The sequence below is a fragment of the Pollicipes pollicipes genome, unplaced genomic scaffold (genome assembly GCF_011947565.3).
Source record: "Pollicipes pollicipes isolate AB1234 unplaced genomic scaffold, Ppol_2.1 Scaffold_6138;HRSCAF=7277_pilon_pilon_pilon, whole genome shotgun sequence".
NCBI classification, from domain to species: Eukaryota; Metazoa; Arthropoda; class Thecostraca; order Pollicipedomorpha; family Pollicipedidae; genus Pollicipes; species Pollicipes pollicipes.
In genome coordinates, this window is record NW_023596818.1 from 10,728,571 (window position 1) to 10,753,868 (window position 25,298).

The 25,298-nt window shown below is 47.0% G+C and overlaps 3 protein-coding genes across 4 annotated transcripts in view; all 3 read right to left on the bottom strand.

Moving 5' to 3' along the window:
• The window catches only part of LOC119105679 (uncharacterized), a 40,032-nt gene extending 34,551 nt beyond the window's left edge, over positions 1 to 5,481 (bottom strand). For both annotated transcript variants that reach the window (XM_037229146.1, XM_037229144.1), the window contains exon 1: positions 4,827 to 5,481. The gene's annotated coding sequence lies outside the window, so the exon portion shown is untranslated. The remainder of the gene's footprint in view (positions 1 to 4,826) is intronic.
• A 17-nt stretch (positions 5,482 to 5,498) lies between these two features.
• Positions 5,499 to 11,195, bottom strand: LOC119105680 (NADH-cytochrome b5 reductase 1). Its single transcript, XM_037229147.1, has 6 exons — positions 11,125 to 11,195; positions 10,358 to 10,525; positions 10,002 to 10,146; positions 8,239 to 8,460; positions 7,893 to 8,023; positions 5,499 to 7,539 (listed from the first exon to the last, which is right to left on the bottom strand). Exons 2-6 carry the CDS (start codon positions 10,517 to 10,519, stop codon positions 7,366 to 7,368), a joined length of 834 nt encoding a protein of 277 aa, XP_037085042.1. The 5' UTR covers positions 10,520 to 10,525; positions 11,125 to 11,195; the 3' UTR covers positions 5,499 to 7,365.
• Positions 11,196 to 11,197: 2 nt separating this feature from the next.
• LOC119105291 (acyl-CoA dehydrogenase) lies at positions 11,198 to 25,290 on the bottom strand. The gene is made up of 10 exons (XM_037228759.1): positions 25,201 to 25,290; positions 23,362 to 23,542; positions 21,604 to 21,732; positions 15,543 to 15,727; positions 14,994 to 15,108; positions 13,407 to 13,576; positions 12,919 to 13,049; positions 12,329 to 12,444; positions 11,518 to 11,635; positions 11,198 to 11,318 (listed from the first exon to the last, which is right to left on the bottom strand). Exons 2-10 carry the CDS (start codon positions 23,483 to 23,485, stop codon positions 11,198 to 11,200), a joined length of 1,209 nt encoding a protein of 402 aa, XP_037084654.1. The 5' UTR covers positions 23,486 to 23,542; positions 25,201 to 25,290.
• Between the last annotated feature and the right edge of the window lie 8 nt (positions 25,291 to 25,298).

The window sequence follows — 25,298 nt, forward strand, 5'->3', positions numbered from 1 at the left end:
TGAGTAGTGAAGTAATGATAAAAACTACTTGTTGACGAATCTTAGCTTTTTGATGACGGGAAAACTCTATGCATGAACGGTTAAGCTATATTTCAAACTAGAACGCGTTCAAAGGACTCCGATTTTATTGCTGATTTTGTTCCTGATACCCACGCTTTCATTACTCATATGTCTGCCGCTTACGGATGTCTCGTTTCATGCATTGAGTCAATGCCCTCAGCAATCACATCTTAAACGGAGTGTCTCACATTTGTATGGGGTTCGAACTAAAACATTCATTTTGAAGATCATTCAGTGTCCCCTTTAAGGCTTAAAGGGAGCGCCATTCCTTTGGGGCATATTTCAAAAACGTATTCTCGTGAAACGTCAGGACCAGATATGTCTTCGAATAGCCCTGAGTAGTGCCACTGCAACACCGTCAAGGCGTGATACGCATATCAATTTCATTATTTTGGAATCCAAGTTACGCTGTCAGCGGCCTGTACAGCACTACACTTCTTTCCTAGAGTCACGACCGTTGTCACCATGACAACCGCTGTGGTAAACGTCATAGTGGAGAAATCAAAACTATTACATAATATCTCGTTGAAGTCGCGGGATAACAGCTTGATGTTCGGATATATTTATTTTTGAACCGAATGTTTGAGAGTTTTGCAGCATTTATCGCATGAACATTTTGACAAATTAGTGCGACGCAAACAGTACGGAGCACACACATGGCGAAAGCAATGCAAATGAAATGCATGACTTTCATAGAGGTCAGCAGGATGTCCAGTAACGTTTCTCTCGCAGCAGCGGCTACTTTAAATCAAATTTCTGAACTATACAGAAATATTGCGAGAAAAGTAGTATTGCTTATGAAATCGCACCCATCTCATCGAACATCAAATGAAAGGTACCAAAAAGGCATGCTTCCTTCAAAATCCCTTGTTTTTTTAACTTAACGCCCGCAAACTTGTGCAGAATATTTCGCACACCATAATTTTAGACCACCAGGGCAAGCAAAGCGCCATATATACATCGTTCGAACACCGCAAACCTCGTTGGCCATGCAGCGCTCCATGCCAAGCAAAATATTATATTCAAGTTAGTTAAGTTTGGTGCATGCTAGCACGATTTCTGGCATTAATGGATCTCCGTTGGTCCTCAACCAATATTATGTGCTCACCGCAACTGTCGAACACAAATCACGTTTCGCGCCATAGCATAGAGGGATTTGGGCAGTGATACGAGTTATGACAGAAGCAAGACTGGAAGTTCAATAACTTTACAAAAGCGTCACAGCCTAGGACGTGCATGCAAGTAAACAATGTAAGAACATGCAAAAATGCTACACCTATTTTAAGCACAAAAACACGCGCGCTTAAAAATATTTGGGTTCTACGAGTAACGCACCTTTAAGCACGACACGTCACCGACAAGTAGAAGTGTTACAAGTAGGTCAGCCCTTCGGCTTTGGTGGCAGCTCGGCACGGCCAGTTTGGCAGCCGCTCCGACGTTATACAAACGTTCCATCACACAATCACACGATGACGCATTCCCGAGCATATTTAAAAAAGTGGATTTTTTTGTCCAGAGCAATCTTCTGCGGTTTAAAGAATACCAATAGTTTCAAGCGACTTTATTTTATCATCGGAGATGCTTGCCTCAATATATTCAAATGGTGAGCATTTCCTTCAAAACCAGAACCTGAAAACTTTAAAAAAGTGTTTTGAGGCTCTTTTATGAGGGAAAATTTAGCTGTGTAGAACAACCGTGCTGAAAAATGAAACGGGTGGGTGCGTTAATGAATAACGAGTACCGGGTGGGTGTGATTACAGCTTCATGGGATGGGGGGGGGGGGTCCAGAGGACAAAGGAAATCTCGTCCTTAAAAGCTTTTCACTGGTGATAGAGTGTGACCAAGTGTCGCGTAGTTCGCATCGACTAGCGCGAAGCCATTCGCGTGTAGTCACAGAATAATACAAAGCAAAGACAGAGTCAGGGCTTCAAATTTCTGTCGCTAGTTGGGTAGACGGGCGTCGGTACCACTAGTCTCCGTCACCTGATCCAGCATCAATTTTCTTGGTAAATCGCACCAAATTGGCAAATATTCGAATTGATAAAAAACAGACTTGTTGTGCAAGGTGTAATGGTGAACATGACCCAAGGCTTACCCTCTGACTAGGTGTAACGGCATCCGAGTAAATGAGGGTTTGACACACCCTGTGCTGGATTAAGCCAGTCCTGCACCACTGCACAACGTCTCAAGCGTCTCCATCTCGAGTGTGTTTACCAGATTGTTGCTCTGGGTGGCGGGGGCATGACGCTATGCCCTGGAGATCGCAGGATGTGTTTGGATGTGTTTACCAAACCGTAAACACTGTGTTTCCCAGCCGCTGGCGAGAAATTTTATTAGCTATCATCTTGGAAGCCGTTGACAATATTTGCCACGTCCGCCAATTGTTTGCAGAGTCCGCTCCTGCACACCTCCAATTGGTTTTGCTAAGGGAGAGGTGTGTCGAGCATGAGAAAAGCTGCATAGTGTTCAGGGGTGGTCGGACATAGATGGTGTGAACCATTTAATATGGAAATGTTCTTTTCATTATATGAGACATGATATGCAAAGGCCTGGACCATTCCACACAACTTAATGCACATGTGGCTGACATGGCTGTTGCGGGATGTTTTTGTTATATATTATAATATATTATATTATATTATTATTATTTACATGATATTTTGATATATTTGCCTGAGTTTAATTCCCCTTTCGGTTTGCGTCTGGTCCCACTCATAAAACTGTGACCAGTGAAGTCGTGTGATTTGTTCTTCATTATCATGCTTGATCTCGTCAAGTATGACATTGCTGCTCCTGAATTGTGAACCGTCGAGCAATGCTGGGGCCTAATCGAATCAATGAAGTAGTCCTAGTTTGCGTTTCACTTAGACAGCAAGCGTAAGTAAGACGTTGGGACTTTTTCAGAGAGATCGGAACTCGTCGCTGACAAAATCGCTGAATAAATCGTTAACTTCACGGCCATCTCGGTGTCAATGTGCCAAGGTTCTATATCGGCGCTGATGCATGGATGATGCGCTAGTAGATGCGGTGATGTACGCAATGCGTTTCGCCCGAGATGGCATCGGCGGTCTTGATTATGACGTCAGTGGGGAGCATCATTTCTGTCTATCCGGTGTCTGGTAAGTTCACTCAGTGTGCGCCATTTGTTTGTAATTCCATGTAAAGCGTGTAAGTGATGGCATGAAGGGGAGGGTGCATTGTATTGCAATTGCTACCACTGGTGTGTGGAGCTGTAGCCATCAGGACATCATGCAGATGTGCCGTTGTGCTCACCAGACTACTTGGTTGGATTATTAGTAATTAATGTACATGTACATCGCATTCAGAGTGCTATCCTTGGATGAGCAACGCCAGGACTGAACTGAAATGCCACAAACCGGAAGATAATTACTCCAAAGAGCCCAGCGAACGTCCAGCATTTGCTGCACTGTGCTTTAGGTGACGGCGCGCTGTCAAGCGACGAATGTGCAGCACCGTACTTCTTGCTGCTAACCTCGGCCTGCTGGAACGGCATCTCCATGGCCTGCATCGACGTGGTGAAGAAGCACGTCACCAGGAAGACTCACGGCGACGTGGGCATGCGTGTGTGCGACTTCTCGACCATCCAGGTCAGTGTCGGGGTGTGTCCAGGTCAGTGTTTGGGTGGGAAGAGCGCGCTGGGTTGTCCAGTCGTCTGATGTGGATTCAGTGTGTCTGATACTCCTGTCTGACCCTTACGCAATGTGGTACAGTGGAATCATGTGGGCTGAACCAAGTGTACAGTACGGTGACCATTTGCTGCATGCATGGAGCTGAAAGCAAGTGTGACTGTTTTTTATTTGATGACTAACTCAAATCGGTTTCCATCAGGAGCATTTTTTCCCGTGCTGTAACAGCTTGTGTGTTCTGCCTGTCATAGAACTGTGGTGTCCGAGGCTCCTCCACAGCACGCTGCTGAATTTGAAGTCATGTCTGTCTTTTATAGGACTTCTTCGGCGAATGCATATGCGACACGAGCGCGACGCGGCTGATGAATGCTTCGCTTGCCATGGCCTTAGACCAAGAAACTGACAACAACAACTGGGAAAAGCACAGCGACACCACGTACCTACCGAGGTCAGTGACGCCCGGAGAGCGTAGATAGCATAGGCTGGAGATCTGAAGGAAGGATTCACGTAAGCAAGGCTACCACTGCTGCCAAAAGCATGTTGCGTCAGCAGGATGTTTTTCCGATGCTGTTGTTGAAATGTTTCAAGGCTTTCGTGGTGAAAATTCAAGAAGAGTGCAAATGCATGAAATAATAAATGACATAAAACAGAGCACAAATGCATGAAACATGCATACAATTGCACAAGGCTGAAAGCTGAGAAATGTACCAAGGATCATGACTGTGATATGATGCGGATCTCCGGAGCGCAGATGGAGTGGCGCTCTTAGTTCTGAATATGCAGTATCAGTCCAGTTGTTGTGTGACCTAGACCATAACTTATATGCACGTCATTACTGTGTATTGCACGCAGGCGTCATCATTTTCCACACCATACTGGAGACCACTAAATACGAATGGCCTGTTCGCAGAGCCAAGTTCGGACCCTGGATGTTTCAATTAAAATTATCCGCGGTCAAGAACGTGAACCTAGTAACCGACAATATGCTGCCTGCGGCAGGAGGCTCTGGGTACAAGGTGAATTGGGGTGAGCTTCATAGTGCAATATGGTGATAAGATTTCTGTCACAAATATTAATCAAATGACACCTGGGACTGAACAACAAGGGTAGACAACTCACATTGGCGTGGACAATGCTATGATGACCTGGCGGGGCCGGCACTCCTCCATGCTCATTGCATTTGCCGTGGCCACGTGTAGAGTGCTCTCCTCATCGCCCCGTCCACTCTGGTGGCCGTGGCGACTTAGTTTCTCCGTTGGCCACCAGGTCTGCAGCGTCTGCTCAGAGACGGCATGGCCGGTTGGCTGATGGCAGTCAGCAACGAGGTGATCAGACAGCTCATCGGCAAATCCGCTCTTATTGGCATGGACGCCGTGGACTACTGGTAAGTGAGCCGCATTTTGTATGATGGAACTGCAGTAATCCCAGGTATAAAGGTTACAGGCATTATCACTTTTTATTGCGATTAGCAACGCGTCTAATAGCAGCGCTCCATATTCCACGGCACCATTGGCAGCTTCACCGGAAGCATAGTCATGATGCTAAGCTATAGACAACGGGAACGATTTCCTCTGCGCTGGCAGGGAGAAGAATGTCAACACGCGCGTAGTGCACCACGAGCTGAAGAAGATGACTCTCGAACAGCAGATGCTGGTCGAGAACCTGATAGAAGACGTGCAGAACGGCCGCCTCTCGGGTGGAAAGATCGCCAGCATACAAGATGAGGGCTTTGAGAACCCCTTCAGCACTGGCCCGCCGCATTACGTCAGTAAGGTCTGTAGGTGACCCCCCCCCCCCCCCGAACAGCAAACCTGAAACACTGTACTGTACTGTAGTATATTCAGAAGATGCTTGCAGCATGAGATGTTGGTGAACTCCAATCCTCAAGTTACTTAAGACGTGCTTAACCTAAAACGCTTAGAAATATCCGGTATCAGGAAAGCAATCGCAACTCATGGACGCTTTACTATCCCAGTCCCCACTGAGGTACGTTGATAGCATGGCCTCTCCACGCACGCAGGATTTTCCTACCTCGAGATCCCGGCTGATAAATGTTCAGCCTTAAAGTTAAAGTTTAGGGCGTTTTGCACACTTGGCGTATTTCTAGTTAATGCTGTAATTCACGCATTGGACTGCGTTCTTTCCGGCACCTGTGACCCCATAACCATCCCATACTTGCAGCGCGTTGCACGTGATCATGACGCCCTTCCACATGGCATTGAATTTCGCTGCTCGTTAGGGTTTGTGTTTTAAGGATGGGGGTTTTCCGCTCTAGAAATTAAGAAAAATGGAATAAGCTAAGGATAAGCCTTGGAAAATGGAACAAGCTAAGAAAAAGCCTTGTATCCTGTCTTTCTATTGGAGAGCCTACGTAATTTCCAGACGCTGACTCTGAATGACTGCGGGTGCACGCCCGGCCTGAGCTCAGACAGCTACACTTCAGCAAGTTGCTGGGGACTTTTTCCGCTCAATTCTTAGCCCGACTATTGAAGAAAACATTTTTCAACCTGATTCAGCAAAAGTTGAGATGTCTTCAAAGTCAGCTCCATTTTCAACTCGAATTAAGTCCAACGCTGGTCAAGGATAAGTAATGAGATTGATGTCAGTTGCTCAGCTGATGTGTGATTTCATGTACCAACGTGCCTGTTTTGAGTTTGATGCAAACTCTTTTCCAAGCGTCGAAGATACCATGTATGATATATATCAAACCCTTTCGATCTTGGCTCCGCACGACAAGCCCAGTCTGTCTGAGGGCTCGAGCTCACGGCTCCTGGGAGAAGAGCATATGCCCAAGATATGTGTGCCCCGAGTGAGGATTTCAGAAGGATATTGTGGTGAATCGTTGTACATTTTATGAAATGTAACAACAACTTGCAGTGCACTGCGATGCGTCAGAACGATAAATTGAGACAGCAAACAAACTACGCATGAGCTGGCGGCGTGTTAGGCTTCTATTATCCAGGAGCAATCCCAAACTGTAAGCATAAGCAAATGCTGGTCCATATCCTAGGTGAGATAAACGCATCAGGTTAATGAAAGCTGAGTCAGGCGGCAGTGTTCTGGGAAACCAAAGCACACTGTCACACGTACTGTGTTACTTAACGAGCATGGAGGTTGAACTCCCAGTACACGTTACCGAGAATTTTCACCATGATCCTGTTGATACATATGTGAGGCTAACATTGCTAGCTCTACCCAAATACCGGTCCACCGTCTAACTTTCTACCGTGGACATGGGTGGGTCTTTGTCTTCCGGAGAGTCATGGTCCATCTAATTTTGTACTGGATTTCCTAACATGGAATTTCTAAAATTCGTGTGACTTCAGAGGACACACGCCTGACCTCAGATGGTACACGCGTGACCTCAGACGGCACACGCGTGACCTCAGACGGTACACGCGTGACCTCAGATGGTACACGCGTGACCTCAGACGGTACACGCGTGACCTCAGATGGTACACGCGTGACCTAAGACGGTACACGCGTGACCTCAGACGGCGCACGCGTGACCTCAGACGGTACACGCGTGACCTCAGATGGTACACGCGTAACCTCACACGGCGCACGCGTGACCTCAGACGGTACACGCGTGACCTCAGATGGTACACGCGTGACCTCAGACGGCGCACGCGTGACCTCAGATGGTACACGCGTGACCTCAGACGGCGCAGCTGGACGAGTGGCCGGACAGCTGGACGTTGCGGCCGAAGACCATGCGGACGTGCTCGGCGCCGAACTGGCCGTAGACGAAGATGTCGCGGGCAGGGTAGTGCAACTGTCGCAGCGAGCTCAGAGAGGAGATGATCATGGTCGGACCGCCACACAGCACCATCTGGCGAGACAGCAGAGACATGCTCTGAGACCGCACGGCGGCGCAGAGCCACACACTATCGCAAAAACGATTCAAAGCTGTCACGGCATATGCAGGGTTGGGTGGTTTTCCTCAGACGGTATTGTGACTTCCCAACTCACATTTCATATGGCCTATTCCACGCACGTACGCATGCACGCACTCACGCACTTACGCATAAGCACGTACCGCCTCCACACACAAACGCACACACGCACACTCACACGCACACGCACACGCACCTACAGACCACTGACACCTTCTAACGACCCAGCGCAAGTCGCACTGTTACCCTGCAACAGATTCCTTGGAGTTCGGCCACGGTGCTGTATTACCTTGCAGCGGCCTCCATTGGGTGTTGGCACCGTGCGTTGGATCATGTCGGTATCGATGAAGCCCTCCTCGCCGTCCCAGTCCTCCGGTGCCTCGCCCAGGCTGTATAGGATTTTCAGCCGCTGGTCGGTGCCTGGTGAAGAGAGAAAGGCAATAACAGTAAACAAAAAGAGTAATAAAAAAGGAAGACAGGTAAAGAGTAAGCAATAAGGTTAAAGACCTACCGACCTCAGAAATGGATATTCACTGGTAAGCTTGTTGGCTGAACACCGATGATCTTTCCAGTGATCACAGGTGGGGCGGACAACTGACCATTCTCTGACCCTGGGACGGCGGTAGGCGACTGACCCTGGTATTTGTCCAGCTCGTCCTTGAGCAGGACATCGTCGATGGTCTCGGAGTAGTACAGCAGGTGCACCTGGGTGCGGTCCTGCGGGTCCGCCATGATGGAGCGCACCAGCTGCAGACAGGGCGTGACCCCGGCGCCCGAGGCCATCAGGGTCAGGTGGTCCGTGGTGTTGGCGTGGTACTCGAAGCCGCCGCACGGACCCATCACCTCGATCGAATCTCCTGCGGGCAGATAAAAGGGTTTTCAGTCCTCGCCATAGGGCAGTGCAACATACAAACATGTTGGACTGATATGGTGGTATCTTGTCGGCAGAGCAGGGTGGAATCTGGCACCGACATGTGAAGCCCGAAGATGGCGGTTTGGATTAGCAGTAATCGGGATGAAAGGACGCGACAACAGCATATTTACTTGCGGCCATGTGAGACTCTGAAAAGAAGCATGTAAAATAATCAAAATAAGGACGCATTTGGCATGTGATACTACATAAAGTAATAGTGTAACTACAACATAGGACACATTTACAGCAGGTATGGTGTGCCTCTCGGGCCCTATAGGTCAGCAAGCGTACAAGTTGTACTGTATTCTTTGTATTCGATCAAAAGCCTTGGAAACATACGATATCCTGTCATACACCTGACACGCATAGACTATCTTAAATCTAATCAAACCCTTATAGAGCAGTAAAAGTACACCAGTCATTGCGACAATGAAGTCAAAGCGTTTTTAATCACTGAAACAACAATATTCAAGCTAGTCGATGTGAGGGTGATGGATTAGCTTTAAATCAAAGACAAATTTGTGGCCACGTAAATTCATAACTAACCAACATTTCTTTCCCGCACAACGGTCTGTGTTGGTCTGGATAGTAACCTCGTTTTATGCGGAAATGAACACACTACACAAAAAACATTGTTGGATCTGTAATTCGGCAGTCGTGTAAATTTGTGCACTATTACAAAGGGTGAGACGTTAGACAAAAGTGATTTTTCTGCTTCTTAAGGGAGGTGTCAACTTGCATTATGAACCATGGTAGAAAAAATTGCATTACTGAAAGTGCTGTCTTATGAGACACAAGTCTCCTGTAGGTATCGATCCAATATAGCCGAGCCTGTATGGCCCCGAAGATCTTTCCTTGAAACAAGAGCTAGTTGGGCAGCAACGCATTCATGCGTCCTCATTTCGTACATTTGTGGAACTTCATCAAAATATATGGCCTACGTATCGTGTCATAGCCCCAAAGGCTTTTTATGTCATATAATATACATATGAAATGACTAAATTAAAAAATACATGAAATATATAGCATATAAAAATGCATCGTGTGATTGATAGGAAACATGGCATGAAATGTAATATCAAATATACAAATTTTTCATATAATATCAACTAGCAAGCAAAAATATGTCAACAATAAATGTCGTTTATAACTTACAAAACATATGTTTACAAGCCTCGCGTACGGACACGTCAAAACAAACAAGATGTTCCTACATCCATCGATTTTTAAAATTTTATCTCGCTCATATCTATGATAATATCTATAATATATCTATGCTACGCTAGATATGTGATAAATTATATATCATATCTATGATATGATCGTGTCATTATAATGAGTGATATCCCCACAAAGTGGTATCAGTTTTCCTGTCATCTACTGTGACATATCTAGCCAGCAGTATTTCTATGTTTCCAAACTCCCAACGACGTATCTAGTTGTGCAGCCGGTGTTGCTATTACGGCTGCACAGGTTGTGACTCACCCGGCTTGAGCTGCTGGAAATGGTGCGACAGAATGCCAGCCGTCTCGAACTTGAGGATCAGCTGCAGCCGGTCGGGCTCGTCTGGTCGAGACACGGGTGAGAAGTAGCGCTCCTGCACCGGGTGACCGGCGGGTTGGATCCGCACCTGGACACACAGCAGTGGTGAGGTAGACAGTGTCCACATGTGTCTACACATCGTGTATCTCCATCCTCGACATCCCCAGGCTTTGTATTTCTCCACGTCATCTGACAATCATTGCTAGCAGAAGGCGTCCCGCGTAATCAGATGGTCTGAAAGAAAACTACAAGTTTCTCGAAGGCAGATTCCACTGAACGCTTCATTCCGAGAGACGTGCCTTGACATACTGCCCCGGCAGGCAGCCGCTGTGCTTGTCCTTGCTGGGGTACGCGAAGCCAAACTGCTCCATGTTGTCGCCGATTGGCGAACGCTTCTCGAGCGTCATCTTGGTGTAGCTGTCCGGGCTCAGGCCGGGCGTGCACTCGTGGCCATTCAGCATCAGCGTCTGGAAATTACGTAGGTTTTCCAGTGGAAAGACAGGATACAAGGCATATTCTTAGCTTATTCCATTTTCCAAGGCTTATCCTCACCTTATTCCATTTTCCTGAATTTCTAGAGCGGAAAACCCCCATCCTTAAAACACAAACCCTAACGAGCAGCGAAATTCAATGCCACGTGGAAGGGCGTCATGATCACGTGCAAAACGCTGCAAGTATGGGATGGTTATAGGGTCACAGGTACTGGGAAGAACGAAGTCCAATGCATGAATTGCAGCATACACTAGAAATACGCAGTGCGCAAAACGCCCTAAATCTTAACTTTACGCTGAACATTTATCAGCCGGGATCTCGAGGAAGGAAAATCATGCGTGCGTAGAGAGGTCATGCTACCAACATACCTCAGTGGGGACTGGTATAGTAAAGCGTTCATGAGTTGCGATGGCTTACCTGATACCGGATATTTCTAAGCGTTTTAGGTTAAGCACGTTTAAAGTAACTTTTGAGGATTGGAGTTCACCAACTTTTCATGCTGCAAGCATCTTCTCCTGAATATACCACAGTACCAGTGTTTCAGCCTTTGCGTTCGCGAGGGTCGCCTACAGACCTTGTTGACGTAATGCGGCGGGCCAGTGCTGAAGGGGTTCTCAAAGTCCTCATCTTGGATGCTTGCGATCTTTTCAGGCCGAGAGGTGGCCGTTCTGCACGTCTTCCATCAGCTCCTTGGCCAACGTCTCCTTCTGTTCGAGAGTCATCTTCTTCAGCTCATGGTGCACTACGCGCGTGTTGACATTCTTCTCCCTGCCAGCGCAGAGGAAATCGTTCCCGTCATCTGTAGCTTAGCACCATGACTATGCTTGCGATGAAGCTGCCAATGGTGCCGTGGGATATGGAGCGCTGCTATTAGATGCGTTGTTAATGGCAGTAAAAGGTGATAGTGCATGTAACCTTTATACCTGGGATTACTGCAGTTCCATCATAAAAAATGCGGCTTATTTACCAGTAGTCCACGGCGTCCATACCAAGAAGAACGGATTTGCCGACAATCTGTCTGATCACCTCGTTGCTGGCTCCCATCACCCACCCGGCCTTGCCGTCTCTCAGCAGACGCTCCAGACCTGGTGGCCAACGGAGGAACTGAGACGCCACGGCCACCAGAGTGGACTGGGTGATAAGGAGGGCGCTCTACACGTGGCCACGGCAAGTGGAATGAGCATAGAAGAGTGCCGGCCCCGCCATCATAGCATTGTCAACGCCAATGTGAGTTGTGTGCCCTTGGCGTTCAGCCCGAGGTGTCATTTGATTAATATTTGTAGGCAAGCGAACCCGCATCTTCGGGAGAGCTTTCAAGGACGGTTCGACGGTCTTGTCTTCAGTTGTAATCACTCAAATAGTTTTTTAGTCACACAGGTGAGATGAAAAGTTCAAATTCATACGACTTCACAAGCTATCTCCATCATTTACCAGCGCTTGTGACACATGTCCATCCTCAAACCGAACAACATATAAGCAGAGCTAGCAGCACCTAGTTCCGCAGAACTGAGTGGATCAGGTGGCTAATCGCGTGTGACCCTTGACGTTGAGGTTAGTATAGGGTCACCACAAGTGAGACCTGGCTCGGTGCGCTGTGGGGTAAGCCACCGATCCCTTGACACACTTGTCAGCGACACAATATGCAGGTGTTGAAACATGTGGTTACGTGTTCTGGGTGGAAAGCTTCCTGTTTATTCTAGTATGTGTACATTCATATTATTTCAAACGTCATACGTTTGGACAGAAATCCTATCACCATTTTGCATTATGAAGCTCACCCAAGTCCACCTTGTACCCAGAGCCTCCTGCCGCATGCAGCATCTTGTCGGTTACCAGGCTCACGTTCTTGGCCGCGGAGAATTTTAATTGAAACATCCAGGGATCTAACTTGGTTCTGCGAACAGGTCATTCATATTTAGTGGTCTCCAGCGTGGTGTGGAAAGTGGTGATGCCTGCGTGCAACACACAGTAATGAGGTGCATTTAAGTTATGGTCTCGGTGACATAAAAGCTGGACGGATACTGCATGTTGAGAAATAAGAGCGCCACTCAATATGCGCTCCAGAGATCCGAATCATATCACAGTCATGCTCCTTCGTGTATTTCTCAGCTTGCAACCTTGTGGAATTGTGTGCATGTTTCATGCATTTGTGCTCTGTTTTATGTTATTTATTATTTCATGTATTTGTACTCCTCTTGGATTTTCACCACTTGAGCCTTGAAGCACTTCAACAGCATCGGAAAAACATCCTGCTGACGTAACATGCTCTTGCTAGCAGCGCTAGCCTTACTGGCTCCTTCCTTACCCACGTGACCCCTTCCTTCAGATCTCCAACCCATACCATCTAAGTTCTCCGGGCCTCACTCACCTCGGTAGGTACGTGATGTCGCTGTGCTTTTCCCAGTTGTTGTTGTCAGTCACTTGGTCTAAGGCCATGGCAAGCGACACATTCATCAGCCGCGTCGCGCTCGTGTCGCATATGCATTCGCCGAAGTAATCCTATGAAAGACAGACATGACTTCAAATTCAGCAGTGTGCTGTGGAGGAGCCTCGGACACCACAGTTCCAAAACAGGCAGAACACACAAGCTGTTACAGGCACGGGGAAAAATGCTCCTGATGGAAACCGATTTGAGTTAGTCATCAAATAACGAACAGTCACACTTGCTTTCAGCTCCATGCATGCAGCAAATGGTCACCGTACTGTACACTTGGTTCAGCCCACATGATTCCACTGTACCACATTGCGTAAGGATCAGACAGGAGTATCAGACACACTGAGTCCACATCAGACGACTGGACAACCCAGCGCGCTCTTCCCACCCAAACACTGACCTGGACACACCCCGACACTGACCTGGATGGTCGGGTAGTCGCACACGCGCATGCCCACGTCGCCGTGAGTCTTCCTGGTGACGTGCTTCTTCACCACGTCGATGCAGGCCATGGAGATGCCGTTCCAGCAGGCCGAGGTTAGCAGCAAGAAGTACGCTACTATACATTCGTCGTTTGCCCGCGCGCCGTCACCTAAAGCACAGTGCAGCAAATGCTGGACGTTCGCTGAGCTCTTTGGAGTACTTAACTTCCGGTTTGTGGCATTTCAGTTCAGTCCAGGCGTTGCTCCTCCAAGGATAGCACTCTGATTGCGCTGTAGGTGTAGATAAATTACTAATAAGCCAACCAAGTAGTCTGGTGAACGCAAAGGTATATCTTCATGATGTCCTAATGGCTACAGCTCTACACATCAGTCCAAGGTGGATCCTGGGGGGAGGGGGGAGGGCCACGGGGCCATGGCCCCCCAACAAACTCTGATAGTATGTTTTGGCTCCCCTCCCCAAAACATTCCCAGAACTTCATAAAAGTTTCGTCTACGTACCCTTTGTTTTAACTTTGATGGTGCGGTATCAAACATTTCTTTCCGTTGCGGAAAACTGCATGAAGAAAAGTTGGCAGCGATTTGAATGTCAAAACAAAACACATGTTCAACATGTGTTTTGCAAAACAGTCCTACGTATAATACCAAACTCCATAGATTGGTCTCATCTCCGACAGCAGCAGTAGTCGCTTACGTTACGAGCGCTAGTTCTTTCTGTGGTGAATATTTGGGTTCTTGTGAGTTAAAAATCGGCCGGTAATTTCTGGATGACATGGAGTTCCCCGCTATTTGAGACCGTGTTTAGCCTTAAACCGTGACCTTGAGATGTCAGGACTTTTTGACTGACGCTAGTTCATTCTGTTGTTAATATTCTGATGTTCGTAGGTTAAAAATGGGCCGGTAATTTTGAGTAATATGGAGTTCGCCGTTCTTTGAACCCGTGTTTGACCTTGAAGGGTGACCTTGAGAGGTCAGGATTTTTTTACGAACGCTGGTTCTTTTTAGGTTGAATATTATGATGCTGACAATTTAAAAATCGGCCGGTAACTTTCAGTAATATCGAGTTTCCCGTCCTTGGAGTCCGCGTTTGAATTTGAAGGGGGACTTTGAGAGGTCTGAATTTTTGGACGGACGCTAGTTTTTTTGTGGTGAATAATCTGATGTTTGCAAGTTAAAACTCGGCCGGTAATTTTTGGGTGATATGAAGTTTCCCGTGTTTGAGCCCCCGTCTGACCTTGAGGGGTGACCTTGACAGGCAAAAACTTTTTGATGGGCGATAGCTCTTGCGCTTGCGAGTATTTTGATGCTTATAGTTTTAAAATCTGCCGGTAGTTTTGGGTGATGTCGAGTTCCCCGTCCTTTGGCCCAGCTTTTGACCTTGAAGGTCATATGAAATTGCAAAATAAGGGTTATTTTTGGTGTTCTTATGCTACAATTCACCCTGAGACCCTTTTTCAGGGAAATGGGAACTCGTCGCTGAAAAAAAATCGCTGAATAAATCGCTAACTTCACGGACATGACACCTAGCCTAAGCGTCATCCCGCTGTAACGGCGCCGCACGTGACTTACCGATTGGTCCGACCATCCTGTCGTTAGGCAGGACTCCCTCGCAAATCAGCGGTCCCGACTGGTTTCCGTGCAAACCCAGGGAAAGCCACTCGTTGGCACTGGCTCGCACCTCGTCCTGCAACGGCCCCACGCCCATAGCTCATGTTGGTTATAATAGCTAACCTACAACGAGCAAGGCTGTGGAGCACTTCACACCAACACAGGCGCGACATACGGGTTCCATCTTAATTGAGGGATGTCTCCGTCCTTTGTGCGATTTGCTACTAAAGCGAACACTATGATGCTATGTGGCCTGTTCTCGAACAACAATCATAGATTTCAAGCGGTCCTACGCCATGCTATTGCGCATGCTTGAACATTACTGCTTTAAAATTTACATGAAATTCGTTTGCCTTGGGAAGAAGCGATTAGATTTCGCTTAGACTGTTTCTGGTCTGCTTTATAAGCAACATATTGAAACGTACTTTTAGAAACTTGAACCAAAGGAATAATGTATTTTCCATTACCTTCACCACTGAAGTCATGCCATCATAACATGCTTGTGCTCACTTTCATCATGAGGAAGTTGGAGAGATCGGCGAAATCACCGGGCTTGACGCCGGGGCTGATTGTCTGGACGAAGTACCAGTCTGCGAATCCGGCAGACGTGACCCACGAGCCGTATTTGAGCAGCTTTACATGGTCTTCGTCTAGCTGGCGACACTTGGACGACAGATGGAACCAGAAGTGGCCGCCTGCGGCGCAGGAGAGGGGTCAGAGGTCACAAAAGACGTCCTGCTGATGACGTTTAGACGACAGAGGAACAAGAATGGTCGCCTGGGGCCCGGAAGAAAGTCAGACGTCACAGAAGACGCCTAACTGATGACATTTACCTGATAACGCTTGGATTTCGTTGAGAACCAGAAAGAACCAACTGACACACAATATCATTAGCCGCATTTTTCTGTGTGACATGTACCAAAGGTCCTTAAGGTCTTCAAATGGCGTCTTAAAACAATGCAAGACCTTGAACTAAAAAAACATGATGCATTAGATGTCCAACGATCGTTATTTTCATGTTGCGTTGCCTGTACAGCATCATGTATGAGAACAGACGTCCAACTGAATACGGCCCTGCTTTCTTTTCTTTAAGTATCTCGGTTGGTACATCCAATCCGTGCTTCGCGCTCAACACCTTCATATTCTTACAGTACGCGTCGCGATGCTTTCTGCCACATGCCTGCTCCAATGTCTTACATTTCTCGACTGCCTCCTTCCTGTCTGGCTCGCGAATTACAGTCTCTGTCGCGCTTGGGTCGTGAAATCCAGTTTTCCTAGTATTGACTTGTGACGTCCGACCTCCTTGGTGTCTGGCTCCTGTCGTCCTGTCTCCTTGGTGTCTGGCTCGTGAAGTCTAGCCTCCTTGGTATCCGTCTAGCGAAGTCCAGTCTTCATGGTGACTAGTACGTAAAGCGCTGCTTCTTGGTCTTCCCTCTTGCCATTCAGTCTACCTTATGAATCCCAGTCTCCCTGGTGTCTGCTTCGGGCGGTCCTGTCTCCCTGATGTCTGGCTCGAGAAGTCCTGTCTCGCTGGAGTCCGCCTACGGACGTCCTGTCTCATCCTCGGCTCTGGATCATTTCCATCACTAACGACGTGCGAACATTTCTGATTAAAATGTTTTCTCAACGATGAGTTTGGATCTCTTATGCTGACATTAAACCAACTCCAACATACCAGGAGCTACTGGTGGAACGTTGTTATCAAACAAAGAGCTCAGTGATAGTATAAAAACCCTGTGTCTTAACAGGAATATTTAAGTTCTGAGTTTCGGCAACCTAACAAGATTCCTGATAACCAGCACGTTCTCTTCTAGCAGTACCTAATCAGTTCAACTATTACCTTCTAATGTATTGTAGCTGATTTCATTTGAGCGCAAAAACTGCAAAGAAACCTTTTGAAATGTTATAGTTCATTTTTCTTCAGCACAAAACCTGCAAAAAAGCCTGATATATTGTGTTGGCTTCTATTCAGCACACAAACTACAAACTCTGACGCAAACAAATAGAAGCTTAATGCTTTTCTTGCCTACGTCAAGCTGCTAAGCTGCTCGCTGCTGCAGATGCCTTGAGATCATCTTCAGCAGCTTTGATGCTCGCTGGAGCATTGGTAAAAAAGTGCAAATGTTTTAAATTGGCAATGTAGTGAAAGTCAAAAGTCAGAGAAAGTGAACGCATCACGTTTGCGTTGTTGACAGACGTCAGTGGCAGGCGTGTCTCGCTACCCGGCACCAAGCTGAACAAGAACCACGATGCCAACATGAGTGACGTCTGACATCTAATGAATTGAACAATGACCAGTTCAACGCCCATTTTGTTTGAGATGTGATGAAGACCTGCGAGACGCTCAAATCAAAATAGGGAATACCACTTCCGGTGACATTTCTTTTTTGGCAAAAAACCATTAGGTTGAAATCGAGGGGGGTATGGACCCCACGCCCCTTTTAGAGCTCAAAGTCATCTACAGATTACAGGACCACACAGATGGGAAAATAAGTGAATCTGTTCTTTAAAAAAATCGGCGATCAAATCTTAACGTACAGGGCTCATCATAGCCGATTATGCCAACATGATATGTGCCTTGATATGTGATGTGTGCTAGCTTAAAATCATATGCACGTATAAGTGATATCTGACGCGTAATGTGTGGGGCCGGTTCAACTGAAATCGCTCGCACGTATAACGGATGCGTGGTGTGTAATGCCTGTGGGCTTGAATTCGTTTGCATGTACATGCATTCTTGCAGGATGTAATTCTTAGATATGCGCTGTATCGTGGTAATGGCTGGCAATCGCTCCGTGTTTCATCCCTTGAATGTTGCTGTCCGCAAAACTGTCGCTTGCCGTTTAAAAAAAAAACGTGGAAAATCGAGTACGATCATTGGCAAGCAATTTTGAATGCACTTCTGCCATCGTTTCGAAAAAGGCATGCCAAAATGCAACCCGTTTATATATGCATTCTCTTAGTGTCGTCCTAGGAATAAGGCTATTACTATTGTCTTTTCTAGATAGCCAGTTTGTCTCAAACAACCATACGAAGGTCAAACCAAGTTTAATGCTGGCTATCATAAAGCCAGAACGATACAACTTTCCAAAGGCCAGATTAACAGAAATATTACCGTCAAGGGACGGTTTTTCCAGATTTTCCCCCTCCAAGTTTTATAAAGCTCGGAGCAAAAAAACTCTCATCCACGAAAATCCTCCGCTCTCGAGAACGATTACGATCGAGTTTTGTCAACAAAATGTGCGATGGTAAGCGCAATGATAAATGCACGGTTATTGTAAAAGATGAGCTTTTAACAAAATTCATCACGCCGTGACCTTTTTTTAAACAGGACCGACGCACTTTTATCAGAATGCGCCCTAATTAGGCTCCGGTGGCTCAAAAACCTTGCTTCGGGGTGCATGCATCGTCACTGTTTAGCTTGCATCGCTTTGCTCCCACCTGGTCGATGATGAAGTCAACATCAGCTACAACGGGTTATTCACAAGGACCTGCAGCCTACATCATGCTTCGAGATGCCTATGCGGTGCTTTGGTTCTACCCCATACGTGTAAGACGCGCAAGCGTAGACGTCAAGGAAATGAGCTGGAAACATTGTTCAGGATTCAGGAACATGCCATAGCTTACAGATGAGCCTCGATTTGCGCTAGCTGACAGATGGCGCAGATGTTCATAAATATCTGCGCTGTGCTGGATGTATCACAGCTTTACCCGCATGTCAACATCTTGCTGCCTCTAGCACGTTAAGGCTCAGGGGGAGGAGGCGTAGCAGTGGAACCTCTGTCTAGATGCTGGAAGGAGGGGGGAGTGGATGTCAAAAGTTGTCCTTATTTGTACAGCAGTTTTCCCTGCCCCGCCTCCTTCTCTCTCTCCCCCCCCCCCCCCCCCTCCCACCCTGCCGATTCATCGCTCATGCTTGGGTGCTAACCAGTGGTCTGAAATCATAAATGGGTGCCTCAAGCATTCCTATCATTTCTAGTGGCAAGAGATACGCAAACAATACAATGTCTCCACGGATAGGTACCTAAACAGGCCTCTCGAACTACTTATTTTAGATGCTTAGATTCGACCAAATGTCTTCAATTAATGTGCAACTTAGATGGCATTTGCTGTTTGCATGGCTGATTATGTTTTTCATGATATATTCATGGACCTTGCGTGCTTGCCCCTCTTTCTGTGCAGTTAGTGATTAAATAAATCACTAACTATAAAATGATAGAACCTCCATCCCGCCCACTCATATCCACATTCCTTGGCAACAGCGATAGTTTCAATAGTTTCTATGACAAAGTGCATTGTTGCTCCCCTCCCCCTCTCGCCCCCTGTCGTACCTGATAGTCTCTCTCATGCGTTGACTAAGTTGTGACGATACAGTGGCTAATGGCTGAATTCGTTCGGATTTGCCCCCATGTCCTGAAGTACTTTGTCCAAATATTTATAATGTGCTGCTCGCATTATAGTACAAAATAACATCATGCCAAGCGAAAGGGGGGTGGGGAAGGCAATCCCCCTATCAAAGCAGTTGTTGATGCACGTTGAACTCTTTTACACAGATGATTTCTAAACACTTCCAGCTGGACTTCTTCGGAATAAATCACTGGTGAATGAGTTGCCTCATCTCCCTTTCGAGGACAGGTGGGAAGCGCCCTGATACAAACTAACGCCGTTTCCCAGCAAAAAATACTTCACTGAATGTGCTAGGGTGAAAAATCCTCTTTAAGGAAACATTCATGCTTGAACTAGCCCGAAAAAATCATCGTTTTCACACCGCCGTAGAGTTGGTGCCATATGATTTAGTCCCATGATGACGCCACAGCGTCTTCTTCCCAGAACGTAGTAATGTGGGGGATTGATATAATGAGAACATCCTAAGGCTGTGACTGTTTCCCAATAATTAGACCGACAGCTTATTTTTTAATCGACAATTTAAGAATGTTGCCACAGGGTATAATTTAAGGGCGCAGCAGCCCCCTTTCCCCCCCCCCCGTAATCAGATATCTAGTAGTTAATGGCAAAGTAGCTCACTAAAAGCTCGGCGTTCTCACTGAGCTCCATCCCCCCTCATGAAACCTAGCTGTGTCCCTGTTTTTCATCACTCTTGACTAATGTTTGCTGTGGACTCCTCAGCGATATTGTGGGTCACGGATTTATTGAGACTGCACGTGGGACTGGAAGACCAGCACACTGGTTTTCCATGATATTTATGAGGCCTTAATCTAATGCTTTACTGGTGGGTTTCGGAGGTAGTAAATGTAATCAGGTGTAAGTCCCCATCAGTTATTTGTTTCCTACTTCATTTTCGAACCGAAGGTTTTTACATTTTAAGATTAATCCCGAGCCCCCTCTCTCTTCCGTTGAAGAACGCGCTTCTGTGTTCAGCCAACACCCATTCGGCATCTAAACTCATAAGGAGGTACAGTGCAGCGGCATGCAGATATTCTTGCAAGTATATACGTAACTCTGATGATTATATGGGTGAAATCAATGAATCCCATGATTGATATGCTGTCTCTCGTTGCAGATGAATGACAGCAGACGCCGCCTGATTTCGAGGTCCCGGTGTCGTACAGCCGCATCAGGTCCATCAGTTGGCAGCGACAAGATCATGCAAACTGACTGAAACTCAAAATGTTGTTGGCATCGCCAAGAGCAAAATACTGCGTTTTTTCTGTCGCCATGTTGACCTATGTTTTCAAAACGTAGCATTGCCAACACTATTTATTATGAAAAGCTTTGAAGGCCGATCTCTGGCATGTTCAGTAAAGGTAACCAGTATGCATGGTTACAAAATATCTCGACCTCCGTAAAGAATCTGCGCAGTGACAGAATTCCATTCCATACCGATTTTGTGGCTAGAGGCATCATTCATTGCCAACAAGCAGCAAAAAAGAAACAAAACGAAGCAGCTCATATTCCACGTCAAAATTTATGTGCTAACATTCCGGGATGACTTAACACCTCAACAACATGACATGACCCCGAGTCACTTGTTTGCGAACATGAGCAAAGGCTGAGACAAAATTATTTGAGTTATTTCCATTGTCCGCCCTTTCGTCCAAAATGCCGCTTAGAGTTTAGCCTCCGTGATCTATCCTAGCGAAGAGTAAACAAATTTACGTGAAACTTTTTGATGACTTAATGACACAGTTATATGAAGGTCTCTAAAGTCCATCTTTGTTGCAGACCAAGACGACGATCTATCTGCGTATGGCATTGGTGATTATCGGTTAGCAGTAAGCATTGATGATGAAAAGTATGTATGTATGGTACCTTCTTATCATCGGATGCATGATAAGATCACAGATCATATCATACACCCGCGTTAATGATAACAGGTTAGTATTAAACTTTCTTAAAAGGTAAAACATATGGCCCATCATCACCTACATACAGGTAACACGCCTATGAATACCTCCGAATGTTGGTGCCCTTTCTGGTACATCCCAACACCAAGCCTTGCGGACGTTCGCTGCGAAACAAACGTAGAAATCGTCCTCCGCTAAAACAACATATCCAGCCCATTCTATAAACACCGGCCTGACATGATACGCTGTTGTTAGGTATCACCTACCGGTAGCCGGGTCACTGTAGGACAACGTCCCCACCAGCCTGTCCTTGTCCAGGCGGCGCAGCACGTCCTGGATCGTCGGGTTGTTGTGGTAGCGGAAGAGCAGGGCCGCCACGGCACTCAGGTGCATAGCTGTGGGCCAAATAAGACGGGTCATCCATGTCAAGGTGTGCACCGATCACCGCCGCATCACTCAATCCATTCAGCGAATGCAAATGCGATGGTTGAACAATGAACATTTGCTACGGACTGTAGCTGGATAGATACGATGCTATCCCGTAATAAAATACGATGCGTTGGTGGCAGAAGAATAGGCATATCGTGGAAAAATTGGGACAACTAGCCGACCTATAACCAGCAGACTATTCTGAGCAAATAACACCAACCTCAATGCTTATCCTTGACCAGCCTTGTGCTTAATTGGAGTTGAAGATGGAGGTGACTTCAAAGGCACATTAACTTTTGCTGGATCAGATTAAAAAATGTTTTCTTCAAGGTGTTGCGAGTCGGCTTGGAATTAAGCCGAAAAAGTCATCAGTGTTCTAACTCACATGAAATTGTCAACCCAAGCAAATATAACAGCATTTATCATGTGATGTATCAACTAGAACAGACACCAAGACCAGTACAACAATAATACGACAGCTTTCTTGTTTATCACACGGAACACCATATATCATATCATATCACGTCATATCACACGTCATATCACATATCAAACGCCATATCACACGTCAGCCATAAACTAGCGTCTTCACATAATACATGTGTTATGCAGACATGCTTGTGTTGTTATGGGTTATGTGTTGTGCAAATCATGTGGCGTTCTCGTGGTTAGTTCTCATGAATTATAGTCAATTCAATCGATTCCATCAGAATTGATTGCGGAGTTAGGACACTATGCTTTATCCGGAATCGGAGTTAACCCAACGCCCCACTATACTGCACTGTTCGGGGCTCAAGTTAAATTCCACCTCATCGTTGTGTGTAAGAGTCGGAATCACTTTTGGCATACCGTATCTATCACTAAGACTTCTGCGCGACGCCGGATGTGCTAATGAGTCGGTTCACGCTTAGGTAATAGAACATTTCAAGCTGTAGACTACGGCGACGCACGTGACACCAAGAAAGTGCACTGAGTCAATGACAGCAGTACATTCACTGCGAGCCATATATTAGCAGGGAATGCGATATAATCCAAAAGCGAGGCTTCAGTCACAGACGGTGCTCATGGCGTGACATGGTGGTAGCGAACTGCGGTACCCCACTACGGAACGTAGGGTACTGCAGTAGTCAGCTAAGACTGCAGATAGTTTTAAAAACAATGTTTATTATTGCAGACCGCAGCATGACAGAGACAGGCGAAGCAGGTGGACTTCAAAACAAACGGCGTTTTATTCACGCTAAATCACGGCAGTGTCGGGGTTACCGTGGAGGCCCATTGCTTTGGCAAAGCAAACATGGCTCTACTCGCTGCAAACTACGGCGTTGGCAGTTGCCGCTCTCTGTGTAGACCACGGCGCCTCACTAAAGACCATGGAGGTGCTAGCGACGGTACCCCTGTAGACCAAGACAGTGCCAGTGCGGAGCACGAGGCTGTTGGTAGAATTAGATAGTAGAGCCCAAGACGGTGCTAGCGAAAGTACTCGCTGTAGATCATGGCGCTGCTACCGACATTACTCACTGTAGACCATGGCAATGTTACCGACATTACTCACTGGCCCATTACGTACCCACGGCGGTGCTACCGACATTACTCACTGTAGACCATGGCGGTGCTGGGGCAGCCGTAGCGGGCCAGAGTCTCGACCACCATGGCAGCGCCCACGTGATTCTCCCCGAGTCCGCCCAGCTCTTTCGGGACAATCACACCCAGCAGCCCCATGTCGGCCAGGGCGTTCAGGGACTCCCGTGGGAACTCGTAGGTCTTGTCGCAGTGGACCTGCGTCGCAGCAGTGTACCGTTATCACTGCTATTCAGTGTGATACACCGCTGTCCCACAGTCGCAGTACGGGCAGGTCATTGTCACTTGTGTATGTTTGGTCATAATGAATATGCTTCGTAGTAATTGCATAGTGGTGTTACGTTTTCTGGCGGCGGTTTTACGTCCTAACAGTGGGTCGTAAAGCATAGCGATAATTTTGCGAAGTGGGTACAATTTGCAACAGTGAATCGGCAAGGCTGACAGCTTGTTGACCATTCGACCGGTTGATCCGGCCAGGGCGAAAACCAAACACACCATTGTTTTATCTCGAGCTCCATCTTCCCTTTACAAATGACAAAATGAGCAAAGTGCGTTACGTCCAGACTGTGTTTATCTCCAGGGTCGTGGAGTTCCCGTCACACGTGCTTATAACGGGGAGAATAATTCGAACGCAAGCGCTCTGTGTGAGCACAATTAAATGCCTCTTTAAAGGCTATCGCTATGACATGCAAACAGTCCGCGCCAGGGGTGTAATGTTCCCATGTAAGCCCTGCGAAAAACAGGAAGTCCAGCCATCCCAAAAGGAGGCTCCGATTAGAAAGACGGGGGGCACCACTGGGCTAAGGGAGATTTCATTGCATGGAAGTCTATGTATAGAACTTTAGACGCCCTTGAAAAGTAGCGGAAATCCCTGGGGAGGGTTTGAAATAGTGAATGTGATAAGGCAATGAAAAGCGTACTCGTGTTAAACACGCATATGCATACCCATACGCACACGCGCACGCAAACGCACACATAAATGAGCGCTCACGCACACACGCACGTACACACGCATGCATGCACGCATGTACGTACGCGTCGACCGTTCAGTTCATCGTACAGTTAAAAGCGTACTTATGTTAAACGTACACACGCACACGCACACGCATACGCATACGCACACACAAACGAGCGCTCACGTACCTACGCACGCACGCACGAACGCACGCGCGTACGCACGAATGCGCGCACGTACGTACGCGCGCACGTACGCAAGCCAGCACGTACGCACACACACACACACACACACACACACACACACACACACACACACACACACACACACACACACACACACACACACACACACACACACACACACACACACACACACACACACACACACACACACACACACACACACACACACACACACACACACACACACACACACACACACACACACCTAATGACACGCTCATGCATGCAGCAGAAATCCGTATACTGCCGATGAAGTCGCTGGTCACGAAATGTAAGTTGTTCAGTGCATTAGCGAGGAACATTATTCACGTAGATAAGACAGTAGCATTAGCCTTATTCCTCGGAGAGAAACCAGGAGAATGGAGATATACTTCGGCAACACGCCTTTATCGAAACAATGCCAGTAATGAATTCACTTCTGCCATTGTTTTGCATAAAAAATGGAATGTAAATGTGTTTTAAAGCTAGACAATTCCATATCGAAGCAAGGCGCGGCTTTGCCAAATGACGTGTTATGCAGACAAACCATATCGCAAGCACTATGCTCGAAAACAGGCTGCTGCGGATATTGGCAACCCAATTTTTTTGACCCCGTAGATCGATCCTCATACGTCCTGGGTAAGGGAAGCGGATAGCATCTTAAAGAGGTCACCTACCGCGTAAGGTCGTATTTTCTTGCGACAGAGTTCGATCAGGTCCGCCTGGAGCTTCTTCTGCCGGTCGGTCAGCACCCATGAAGGGTCGAATTCAGATC